General features: G+C 40.1%; 1 protein-coding gene across 1 annotated transcript; it reads left to right on the top strand.

Moving 5' to 3' along the window:
- Positions 1 to 242: 242 nt before the first annotated feature.
- LOC115414885 (protein FAM184A-like) lies at positions 243 to 13,137 on the top strand. The gene is made up of 3 exons (XM_030128247.1): positions 243 to 293; positions 5,418 to 5,576; positions 12,895 to 13,137. The coding sequence occupies exons 2-3, from the start codon at positions 5,442 to 5,444 to the stop codon at positions 13,135 to 13,137; spliced, it is 378 nt and encodes a 125-aa protein (XP_029984107.1). The 5' UTR covers positions 243 to 293; positions 5,418 to 5,441.
- Positions 13,138 to 13,336: the final 199 nt, after the last annotated feature.

Genomic DNA, 13,336 nt, shown 5'->3' with positions numbered 1-13,336 from the left:
CCGCAGTGACAGTCCGGTTTGACTTTGGTTCTTTCCAGTCACTTCATCCAAACCTTCTTGATGTTCTGATGATGGTCTCTTGTTTCCGGGCAGTGAACCCCAGACCAGTCGGTCACCAGTGTGAACAAACCCCTCCCCTCTAACGGTTCACGTGTTTGTTGTGTTTCTGTCGCAGGTTATCTATGCACTGAACACGAAAAACGACGAAACGAGGCGGCCATCGCCACTCTGAAGGAGGCCATGAAGAGGAGGTGCAGCAGATCCTGTCTGAGACCAGAGAGAAGATCCTACAGGTTCACACGCTTTTCCACATTCACCCAGACTTTATGGTTTTAATGGAAACCACCTTTACCAGTACAGATGTTATCTGTGCCTGCGCTAGGAACATGAAGGATCCAGACACTGTGGCTACAGGAGGAGAAGTGAGTGTGGCCACAAAGAGCCACAGCCAGTCTGGTCCAGTCTGGTCCGTCTGGTCCAGTCTGGGTCCGGTCTGGGTCCAGTCTGGTCCAGTCTGGTCCAGTCTGGGTCCAGTCTGGGTCCAGTCTGGTCCAGTCTGGTCCAGTCTGGGTCCAGTCTGGTCCAGTCTGGTCAGTCTGGTCCAGTCTGGGTCCAGTTGGTCCAGTCTGGGTCCAGTCTGGTCCAGTCTGGTCCAGTCTGGGTCCAGTCGGGTCCAGTCTGAGTCTGGGTCCAGTCTGAGGTCCAGTCTGGTCCAGTCTGGGTCCAGTCTGGTCCAGTCTGGTCCAGTCTGGGTCCAGTCTGAGTCCAGTCTGGTCCAGTCTGAGTCCAGTCTGGTCCAGTCTGGGTCCAGTCTGGTCCAGTCTGGTCCAGTTGGTCCAGTCTGGTCCAGTTGGTCCAGTCTGTCCAGTCTGGTCCAGTCTGGTCCAGTCTGGTCCAGTCTGGGTCCAGTCTGGGTCCAGTCTGGGTCCAGTCCGGGTCCAGTCCGGGTCCAGTCTGGGTCCGGTCTGGGTCCGGTCTGGTCCGGTCTGGTCCCCAGTCTGGTCCGGTCTGGGTCCGGTCTGGTCCAGTCTGGTCCAGCCTCGGTCCGGTCTGGGTCCAGTCTGGTCCAGTCGGTCCAGTCTGGTCCAGTCTGGTCCAGTCTGAGTCCAGTTGGTCCAGTCTGGGTCCAGTCTGGTCCAGTCTGGGTCCAGTCTGGTCCAGTCTGGGTCCAGTCTGGGTCCAGTCTGGGTCCGTCTGGTCCAGTCTGGTCCAGTTCGGTCCAGTCTGGGTCCAGTCTGGTCCAGTCTGGTCCAGTCTGGGTCCAGTCTGGTCCAGTCTGGTCCAGTCTGAGTCCAGTCTGGTCCAGTCTGGGTCCAGTCTGGTCCAGTCTGGGTCCAGTCTGGTCCAGTCTGGTCCAGTCTGGTCCAGTCTGGGTCCAGTCTGGGTCCAGTCTGGGTCCAGTCTGGTCCAGTCTGGTCCAGTCTGGGTCCAGTCTGGTCCAGTCTGGTCCCGTCTGGGTCTAGTCTGGGTCCAGTCTGGTCCAGTCTGGGTCCGTTGGTCCAGTCTGAGTCCAGTCTGGTCAGTCTGGTCCAGTCTGGGTCCAGTCTGGGTCCAGTCTGGTCCAGTCTGGGTCCGGTCTGGGTACAGTCTGGGTCCGGTCTGGGTCCAGTCTGGTCCAGTCTGGTCCAGTCTGGGTCTAGTCTGGTCCAGTCTGGGTCTAGTCTGGTCCAGTCTGGGTCCCTGCAGTGGGGTGTGTAGCGGACTGTGGCGACGAGCATAGCTCCCATATATGAGTAAAAAAATCGGATTAGTGCCGTTCAAAGTGTCTTTAACAGACCGGATACAGGTCACATATGGGCAAAAAAATCGGATTTGTGCTTTTCAAATGTCTTTGACAGACCGGATACAGGTCACATCGGCAAAAAAATCGGATTTGTGCCATTCAAAGTGTCTTTACCAGATCGGATACAGGTCACATAGAGTAAAGAAATCGGATTTGTGCAATTCAAACTGTCTTTAATGGATCGGATACAGGTCACATCGGTAAAAAAATCGGTTTGTGCTGTTCAAACTGTCTTTAACAGATCGCGGGTCACATATGGGCAAAAAATCGGATTTGTGCCATTCAAAGTGTCTTTAACGGATCGGATACAGGTCACATCGGTAAAAAATCGGATTTGTGCTTTTCAAACTGTCTAACGGATCGGATACAGGTCACATCGGTAAAAAAAATCGGATTAGTGCCGTTCAAAGTGTCTAACAGATTGGATACAGGTCACATATGGGTAAAAAGATCGGTATGTGCTTTTCGAATGTCTTAACAGATTGGATACGGGTCACATGTGGGCAAAAAAATCGGATTTGTGCCGTTCAGACTGTCTTTAACAGATCGAGTACAGGTCACATCGGCAAAAAAAATCAGATTTGTGCCGTTCAAAGTGTCTTTAAGAGATCGGATACAGGTTGCTATGGACAAAAAAATCAGATTTGTGTTTTTCAAAGTGTCTTTAACAAATCAGACATAGGTCACACATGGGCAAAAAAAATCGGATTTGTGCTGTTCAAACTGTCTTTAACAGATCGGATAGGGGTCACATCGGCAAAAAAAAATCATATTTGTGCCATTCAAAGTGTCTTTAACAGCGGATACAGGTTGCACATGGGCAAAAAAATCGGATTTGTGTTTTTCAAAGTGTCTTTAACAAATCGGACACAGGTCACACATGGGCAAAAAAATCGGATTTGTGCTGTTCAAACTGTCTTTAACAGATCGGATACGGGTCACATTGGCAAAAAAATCGGATTAGTGCTGTTCAAAGTGTCTGACAGATTGGATACAGGTCACATATGGGTAAAAAGATCAGATTTGGGCCACATTTGGCTGCAGTCTGAACGTATTCTCAGACTCCCAACTCTAGTCCAGACCTTTGGGACCAGACAGGTGGAATAAATCCTGAGCCTGCAGCCTGGAAGCACCTGCACTTATGTGACAGGTGTAGTTTTGAAGATAAGATGGAAGCAGAGCCAGGACACATTTCTAGATGAGAACATGTCTGAGGACGAGGACGAGCGTCCGACTTCAGCATACCAAGTATCATCTGTCTCTGGAGCGGCACTAAACTACGTCAGACTCGGCGCCGCTCGCTATCACAAGACAGCCGATCCACGGAGAGTGGGAGCACGAGATCATATTCAAAATGAAGCGATCCATTATTAATCGAGTTAATATTAAATATTTAGGTTTATATGTCACCCCCTCTAAAGGGACTTACTTGTTTGCCTGACAGCAGTGTGACTACTTTCAACCTTGAGCAGATCTGTGTACTTACATTTCTGCTACGTTTACATCATGCAGCTGTGCACGGGGGGAAAATGGAGAGTGGAGATGGGTGTGCAATCATGACCAACCAGTTCTGCTCAGATTTGAATGCAGGAAATGACAGATTTCCACAAATACAGAAGTTTATTGATGATAGCAGTGTTTCCTGTCAAGATTATTACTTTGATTTTAAGAGGATTAACTGGATTTATTGGATAATTACAGTAAAAAGAGAGAAGATGCAGCTGACAGTTGGCCAAAAATGACATCCCAGCATGCACTTCTGTCGATGCTTTGCATTACGCCAGGGAATCACACAACTATAACACAGATCTACAGTCTGCAGCACTTTAAAAGCCTTTCAAAGTGAACCTTTCAGGCACCTTTGAGCCCTTGGTCATACTTTTGTCGACTATAGTTTTTTAGCAGGTTTTCATCCATCAGTCTGCTGCTGCTTCACTTACATCCTTTATAAATATGTCACATAAAGGAAGAGACAGATATCAAGTTATTTGTCCAATCAGTGCAGAAATGTGTCCTTTTTCCTATTAATATTGTCTTGATTTTACTGCTGTAATAGTTTTTTGCTGCTGTAAATAAGCGGTAAAAATCCCTGTGTGGGACTAAAGAAGGATTATTTTATCGTATCTTATACTGTAGCATATCTTAGCATTTCATATCTTAGCATACTGAAGTGTATTGTAGCATATCTTAGCGTATTGTTGCATATCTTAGCTGCTAAGATATGCAATATATGATATGCTAAGACTTAGCATATCATACTTAGTGTATCATATCTTAGCATACTGTAGTGTATTGTAACATATTTTAGCATATTATAGTATATCTTAGCATATCATATTTTAGCATATCATATTTTAGGGTATTGTAGTGTATTGTAGCATATCTTAGCATATCATATTTTAGCATATCGTATCTTAGCATATTGTAGTGTATTGTAGCATATCTTAACATATTGTAGCATATTTTAGCATAATATATGCTAGTGTATCATGTCTTCATGTATCGTAGCATATCTTAGCACATCACATCTTAGCGTACTGTAATGTATTATACCATATCTTAGCATATTGTAGCATACCTTAGCATATAATAATTTAGCGTATCATATCTTAGCGTACTGTGGTGTATTGTAACATATCTTAGCATATTGTAGCATATCTTAGCATATCATATCTTAGCATATCATATCTTAGCATATCATATCTTAGCGTACTGTAATGTATTGTACATATCTTAGCATATTGTAGCATATCTTAGCATATCATATTTAGGATATCATATCGTAGCGTATTGTAGTGTATTTTAGCGTATCTTAACATATTGTAGCATATTTTAGCATAATATTTACTAGTGTATCATGTCTTCATGTATCATAGCATATCTTAGCACATCATATCTTAGCGTTTTGTAGGATATTGTACTATATCTTAGCATATTGTGTCTTATCTATGTGTATGGTATGTTGGTGTATCATATATTAGTGTATTTAATGTATCCTAGCGTATCATATCTTATCTTATCTTCGCGTATTGTAGCATAACTTAGTGTATAGTATCTTATTATAGCGCATTGTATCGTGTCTTATCTTAGTCTATAGTAGCATAGCTTGTCATACTGTATCTCATTTTAAAATATCGTAGCATATCGTATGTTATTTGAGTGTATTTTTGTGTAGCTTTTCAAATCGTATCTTATCTTCAAGTATCTTTGTGTATCTTATCTTAACACATCAGATCTTATCTTATAAGATGGTGCAGATCCACATTATTGCGTGCAAAGTTGAAAATTTTAGCTCGGCTGACATAAAAAGACCTGATCTGATGGTAAATGGTAAATGATTTCTAATCTTTTCTGTGTTTCCTGTATTTCCAGTGTCAGTAAACTGAAGGTAAAGTTTAAAGTTGTGCTTGTCAAATTATTTTCAATTACAGCTCTTTCTGAGGTTCACCTGAAGCATAGAATAAAGAATCTCTTCCTCCGACATGTTTGGCAGTTTGTTTTTAACATATTTTACTAAAGTCAAACCCAGTGTGAGTTTCCCGTGTTTTTGTTTTTTTTTCGTGCAGGTGCAGCAGATGAAGCAGATCCAGAACACTCTCATTATTTCTGAATTATTTCCCAACTTTCGTTTCAGTACAAGAGTAAGATCAGCGATGAGATGGACCTGAAGAGGCGGATCCAGTCTCTGGAGGAGTCCATGGAGCTCCACGAGAGGATGAAGAGGCAGGCGCTGGCCGAGTTCGAGAGCTACCGTCAGAGGGTGGAGGACATGCAGCTGTGCACCGACGCTCAGGTAGGAGGAGGACCTAGGAGGAGGCCTTCTGTTCAGGTGCACCGAGGTTAGAAGAGTTTGGGATTTTTCATTCTAGTTTAGTTACCTCCGCCAAGGAGGTTATGTTTTTGCCAGGGTTGTTTGTTTGTTTGTTGTTTGTTGTCTGTTTGTTTGTCTGTCTGTTAGTGTGCAACATAACTCAAAAGTTATGGACAGATTTTGATGAAATTTTCAGGGTTTGTTGGAAATGGGATAAGGAAGAAATGATTAAATTTTGGTGGTGATCGGGGGTGGGGGGGCCCATTTCCAACAAACCCTGAAAATTTCATCAAAATCTGTCCATAACTTTTTGAGTTATGTTGCACACTAACGGACAGACAAACAGACAGACAGACAAACAAACAAACCCTGGCAAAAACATAACCTCCTTGCGTGGGTGGGGGGGCCCAGGGGGGGGCCACTGATCCGCCTTGGCGGAGGTCTGCGCTCTCCAAGTGCTTCAGTTTTATTTAGTTTGGACTTTTTTGTCTAATTCAGTTAGTTTGAATTAGTTTTTAGAGCAGGTTTGCTAGTTTTTATTAGTTGATCTTTTTTCTGAATGTTTTGTTTTAGTCAGTGCTTATACATGTTATACATTCACAAAAATACATTTATTCAACATTTTTGTCGTGAAACCTCCTGTAATTACACAAGATATTTGTCAATTAACAAACAAATCTTGTTAAACTTACAGAACAAATACTTCTTTTACGGTTAATTGTCAGTAATTTTATCTCATTTTATTATTATTTTTACAGTATTAAACTTTAAATCAATAGTTTAATCTCATAATTAAGTTCATACTTCTTCCTACTCCTTTTCGACCATGCAAAATTCAGACTTGTATGTGCTTGGAGATAGATTCTGTCCATTTGAATCCTTTATTTTGTTTTATTTTTTTTGTTTTGTTTTTTTTGCAGGTTCAAAATAAATAAACAAATAAAAAATAAATAAATAAATAAAAATAAATAAATCAAATCAAATCAAATAGAAAAGAAATATTTGTGAAATTACGATACACTTGCAAATGTATTTTAACTGTATTTTTCTGTGAAAAAAGAAAAAATTATTTTAAAAAATTTTAATTTTTTGGTTATTCACAGTTAGTTTGTTCATGTTATTTTACATTTGACATGTAAAACCACAGTCTATTTTTGTCATTTCATTGATATTTTCCTGTATCTTAAAAATACCCAAAAATCTTTAAAATAAACAGTGAAAATTCCATTAAATTACAGATTTTTTTTTACAGTGCATTTGGACGTTCAGAGGCTCTGTAGTTACCATGGAAACACCGTCATCTTCTATAGCATTAATTCACCAGTAAAACCCATGGAGTTGGATCAGTAACAGTGGATGGACACACTGGGTTTATGATCAGATAATGAGAGATAGGATCAGTCAATTAAAAATAGAAAAAAACACCTGATTTTTACTGGAGAAACACAAAATAAAGATGATTTATTTAATTAATTTAATTAAATTTAATATAATAACTCTAGTGTGTCCATTCACTGTCATTGATCCAACTCCATGGGTTTTACTGGTGAATCAGTGTTGTAGAAGATGACGGTGTTTCCATGGTAACTACGGAGCCTCTGACGTCCAAATGGGTCATATCTGATGACCATGAAAAGATGAAGAACTGTTTTACACCAATTATTTACATGGATTAATAGGATGAGTGGATCAACAGGTATTAAAGCAGTGGTTTCCAGCCTTTTTTGTCTCCTGACCCCATTTTAACACCACAAATTTCTGGCAACCCCTGACATTCAAAACTGAAAAAATTAATTAAAATTAATTTGTTTTTGATCCTGTATTAGTTTTCTATCCTATGTTTCAAATAAAGGTTAATTTTAGAGGACATTTAGTCTATATAATGTATATTATTGTGGACAGAGGCAGTAAATCCAGGTGTAGATTACTGCACAAAGGGAGGATTTTCTTTTCCTTGGTCAGGATCTGTACAGTCAGTCCGGCTGTGATTTACAAGGAGGACAATTAATACTGAACAAACAAGAACTGAAACTATGAATTATGAAAGAGCTGCAGCATCTGAAACTGACCACAGTGAACATTTGACAGATAAACAGAACCACAGTGCTACAGTTTCACAACCACAGTTTGTCTGATATGGATTGGGATTGGCTCTGTCAACTCACCATATATTTTTTGTTATTAAGTTTTTATTTTTTATTTTCATCAATTACTAGAAATTTCAAGTGACCCCATTTGAATTCCAGGTGACCCCATGTGGGGTCCCGACCCCAAGGTTGAAAAACACTATTAAACAGTTTAGATCAGTAGATGGCTTTGGTCGATGGTGGATGTTTGGGTCTTTTCCAACTTATACACAAACAAAAGCAAATTTCCAATGCAAAATATCACTAGAAAACCAACCAAAACAAACAAAAAAACCCAGAGGAAATTCCCACTATTACACCGTATACTACTATATAGAAATACATGGCATTAATTTCAGTGTTATTTACACATTGGAAAAGGAGTGGGAAGAAATAAAGCCTTACAACTGTTGTAAGGTAGAGTACAAGGAGAACAAACTGTGATTGTGTGTATTTGTTGCATTAGGAAACGAAAAGCAGCTGAATTAAATAAAAGAAAAACATCTATTTCCATTTCCAGCACTGAGACATGTTTGTTTATTTGTCTCACCTGCTTCAGGAAAGTATTCTGATGAAGAAACAATCGAGTAAAAAGTGTCTGATACATAATCAGATGGTGATGTAGCAGTAATGACAATAGTACACGAATAAAAATACACAAGTGCAAGGACATTCAAACCAGCACCTCAGCAAAAGTCCAAAAACACACCAGCTCAGCAGGTGAAAAAACTGCATTCTGCAAAGTTGGACGGAAACAAGCTTCATTAAATGAGAAGAAAGGCATCTGAACACATTCAGGATCAGAGATGAGTGTTTAGATTCAACAAAATGAAACGAGTAATTTATATAATCTGTATCAAATGTATGACTCAGTGGTAGAAGAAAGATTCGGATCTGTTACTCAAATACACCGAAGAATCTCAGAAATACTGGCCTGTTTTCAGCTGTCAGTCTGTTTTCCAGTGAATCCAAGAGGGTTTTAAAAGAATGTATTTAATATTTACCTCCGCCAAGGAACGACGGAGGAGGTTAGGTTTTCATCAGGGTTTGTTTGTCTGTCTGTCTGTTTGTTTTCTGTTTGTGTGTCTGTTTGTTTGTTTTCTGTTTGTCTGTCTGTTTGTTCGTTTTCTGTTTGTCTGTCTGTCTGTTTGTTTGTTTTCTGTTTGTCTGTCTGTCTGTCTGTTTGTTTTGTTTGTCTGTTTGTCTGTTTGTTGTTTTCTGTTTGTCTGTTTGTTTGTTTGTTTTCTGTTTGTCTGTCTGTCTGTTTGTTTTCTGTTTGTCTGTCTGTTTGTTTGTTTTCTGTTTGTCTGTCTGTTTGTTTGTTTTCTGTTTGTCTGTCTGTTTGTTTGTCTGTTAACAAGGTAACTTGAAAAGTTATGGACAGATTTGGATGAAATTTTCAGGAAATGTTGATACTGGCACAAGGAACAAATGATTACATTTTGGTGGTGATCACACTCTCCAAGTGATTTTGTATGTATATTTCAACTGTGTAATTTGTATATGAAGAAGTTATTTTATTTATTTATTTTTGCATATTTTATGGTAGTTTTACTCTGTCCTATTTACTTTTACATGTTTACCTCCACCAAGGAACGGCAGAGGTTATTATGTATATATATATATATATATATATATATATATATATTCAAAACTCCACCATTTCTTGGCGGAGGTTATATTTTCATCGGAGTTTGTCTGTTTGTTTTCTGTTTGTTTGGCTGTTTGTTTGTTTTGGCTGTTTGTCTGTTTGTTTTCTGTTTGTCTGTTTTCTGTTTGTCTGTTTGTTTGTTTGTCTGTTTTCTGTTTGTCTGTTTGTTTGTTTTCTGTTTGTCTGTTTGTTTGTCTGTCTGTTTGTTTGTCTCTTTGTTTTGGCTGTTTGTTTGTTTTCTGTTTGTTTGTCTGTTTGTCTGTTTTCTGTTTGTCTGTTTGTTTGTTTGTCTGTTTCTGTTTGTCTGTTTGTTTGTTTGTTTGTTTGTTTGTTTGTTTGTTGTTTTCTGTGTGTCTGTTTGTTTGTCTGTTAGCAAGATAACTCAAAAAGTTATGGACAGATTTAGATGAAATGTTCAGGAAATGTTGATACTGGCACAAGGAACAAATGACTACATTTTGGTGGTGATGGGGGTGGACTGACCTGCCTTGGTGGAGGTCTGCGCTCTCCCAGTGCTTTTACTACTTGATCCTTTTACCTTTCTCATGCTAGAAACACAGAGAACTGAGTATCTGCATGTCATTCTACCATGTACCACCGACTGAATGACAATAAGTCTGAGTCTTAAGAAGGAGAATTTTAATTAAAAACTCTAAAAGCACACTTTAAGGTCCTGTTTATCACTCACATTCACCATCAACACCAGTGGAAATATGTGGTTTTCACTGAACAGGAATGAGATAAGCTGAAATCTGAGAGGTGGATGCAGTTTTCAGACCAACGGAGCGGGGTAAAAAGTGCAGTATTTGTACAAAGCTGCATAAAATGAATGTAAAATTAATGGGTAGAATTAATAATTAAAGTATTAATGCGTTGCCAGTTCAGCACAATGTTCACTTCTACATGTTCAATTTAATGCATTCAACGATATAATCGGGCTGTTTTCACCACTTTTACATCATTCACCTGGAGTTTTTATTATCCGATCACAGTCACGAAACTATGTAGAAACGTAAAACAGGATCAGGACACTACGTTTTTTTTTTGTTTTTTTATTTTGCAGTTGTAGGAAAGCACATTGCAGCACATTTAACATCGTTAATGTAAGTGGAATCAAAATTAGGTTTCGTAATAATATACAGTCGTGGAAAAAATGATTAGACCACCCTTGTTTTCTTCAGTTAATTGTTCATTTTAATGCCTGGTCCAACTAAAGGTCCATTTGTTTGGACAAATATAATAATACCAACAAAAACAACTCATAGTAGTTTAATTTCAGAGCTGAGATCTATCCATTTAACATGTTTTCTGGATAAAACCAAAATCACTTCAGTTCTTCCATCAGTATCTATGGCATTGGACTGACAAAAACAGTGCTTTTATTCATTCCATGTTTTCTTTTCTGTCTGTTTTAGTCACATGATACACACAGGAGTTAGCACTGGACTGCATAACCCAGTGTTTTTCAACCATTTTTGTCTTGTGACCCCATTTTAACATCACAAATTTCTGGTGACCCAGATATTCAAAACCGAGACTTTTTTTTTTTTAGCTAAAATTAATTTGTTTTTGGTCATGTAATAGTTTGCTATACTATGTTGCAAATAAATGTTAATTTTAGAGGACATTTAGTCTATATAATGTCTATTATTGTGGACAGAGGCAGTAAATCCAGGTGTAGATTACTGCACAAAGGGAGAATTTTCTTTTCCTTGGTCAGGATATGTCCAGTCAGTTTGGCTGTGATTTACAAGGAGGACAATTAATACTGAACAAACAAGAACTGAAACTATGAATTATGAAAGAGCTGCAGCATCTGAAACTGACCACAGTGAACATGTGACAGATAAACAGAACCACAGTGCTGCAGTTTCAGCTTCAGTTTGTCTGATATGTATTGGGATTGTCTCTGTCAACTCACCATATATTTTTTATTAGCAAGTTTATTTTTATTTTATCTTATTTTTATAAATTACTAGAAATTTCAAGTGACCCCATTGAATTCCAGGCGACCCATGTGGGGTCCCGACCCCAAGGTTGAAAAACAATGGCATAACCCAGTGGTTCTCAGTCTTTTTCTGTCGGGCCCCCCTTTGGAGCATGAAAAATCTCCAAGCCCCCCTCAACCCCAACAACATTGTACCTGTGGTGCAATTATTACTTTTATTGAAAGAAACATCAATATCGTAAGAATACTTTTTGCTTTTCCTTGAATAATTTGTTGTGCAAATTAAAAATAACTTAGATTTTTGATTGAACAATACAAATGAACTCAACATGACTGCCCCCTGAGACATTATTTTTCAAAATAAAAATAGGAAATGTGTAATTATCTTACAACTATGACAATAAGGTTAATTTTTTTTTTAGAACAACAAACACATTTTGGTAACAAAGACGAACATTTTAACAACATCAGTGGCTGCGATGAGCCTGTTTACGTTGCACATCTCAGAACATCAAAGTGCAAACAGTACAAACTGTGCAAAAACACAAACATTGCACATTTTTCTTTCCCAGTCCAATCCTTGTCCATTCTCCAAACCTAAACTCTTGGTCTAGTCTAGTGACAGATCACCATGGCAGTAGATTTGTGTGTTGTACGTCCCTAAAATGAGTCCAGGGTGCTCCAACACTAAAACATTAGTTCCACCTGCTACATGTTCGAACCTGAAGAAAAAATAAACACTAGGAATGATCCCATGCCCCCCCGGCAAGCCTTCGCCCCCCTGGGGGGGCCTGCCCCACTTTTTGAGAAACACTGGCATAACCATTGTTTTTGATGACTTTTGATGGTCTAATAATCTTTTCTGCAACTATATTGTACCGGCATGACAGTCCAATGTGATCAACTAGAACAGCATTTGGAGAGCGCAGACCTCCACCAAGGCAGATCTGCCCCCCCCCCCCCCCCCCCCCCCAAAATGTACTCATTTGTTCCTTGTGCCAGTATCAATATTTCCTGAAAATTTCCTGAAAATCTGTCCATAACTTTTTGAGTTATCTCGCTAATTAACCAACAAACAAACAAACCAACCCTGGCAGAACCATAACCTTCTTGGCGGAGGTAAAAAGGACCTCCAGTTTTCTTTTTATTCCTCCCACAATCCCACCCTACCTAAAAGAAGACAATCCTTAATGTAAATCCAATATTGACAAGTAGTCGTGGGCCACATTTTGGGTACAGTACTCGAGTACAGTACAAGTACTGAGTAGTTGAGTAATAATTGGTTCCCTTCGACCACTGGACACTGATGGATGTTACATTTTGACGTTCAGACACTGACTCACAGGGCTGTTACTGTTCAGATGGAGATGGAGGCGTCTGGTACGAGTGTGTTTGTCGGTTATGGGGGTTAATTCATCGCCGGCGCTTTGGCGTGTAGAAGGTCACGTATCCCCAGGCCAGTACATCAGCACCTGGCTTTGAGCTGTTCAAAGTTCACCCGCCGTGTGAGAAGCCTCCAAACCCATAAATCGATGGTCCTGTTAGCTCAGCGTTCGCTCCTGTTTCCCTCGGCAGCACACGCAGCGAGTGGTTTCCATGTCGAGGGAGGTGGAGGAGATGAGGCGGTCCTTCGAGGAGAAGCTGCGTACGTTCAGCCAGGCCCAGTCCCAGTTCGAGCAGGAGAAGAAGGTGGCCCTGGAGGAGCTGAAGGCCCAGCACCGCCAGGAGATCCAGGAGCTCCTGCGCAGCCACCAGAGCCAGAAGCCAACTACAGCAAAGACCAGGAGAAACTGGGACAGCTGCACAAAGCCGAGGTAACACAAACACCAAGCGGCGCGGAGCTCGCAAAGTAGAGCAGCCGCTGAAAACCAAAGCAAACGACCAAATCACAGCAGGGAAATGCAAAGAAAAAGGGACAGGAGTCGGAGAATTATCAGGTCATTTCACCACATCGCCCACGTCATTCCAGTCACACCAGGAACACTCAGTGGTTTAGATGACACTTAAAAAAAAAACA

This window comes from Sphaeramia orbicularis, chromosome 24, assembly GCF_902148855.1.
Source record: "Sphaeramia orbicularis chromosome 24, fSphaOr1.1, whole genome shotgun sequence".
NCBI classification, from domain to species: Eukaryota; Metazoa; Chordata; class Actinopteri; order Kurtiformes; family Apogonidae; genus Sphaeramia; species Sphaeramia orbicularis.
The sequence above is the reverse complement of the archived record's forward strand: the minus strand, read 5'-3'. Positions and strand labels throughout refer to the sequence as shown.

Coding starts and splice junctions, on each gene's coding strand:
- LOC115414885 (XM_030128247.1), top strand. CDS start 5,442: ATGGACCTGAAGAGGCGGATCCAGTCTCTGGAGGAGTCCATGGAGCTC. Junction 5,577..12,894: donor AGCTGTGCACCGACGCTCAG/GTAGGAGGAGGA, acceptor TTCCCTCGGCAG/CACACGCAGCGAGTGGTTTC.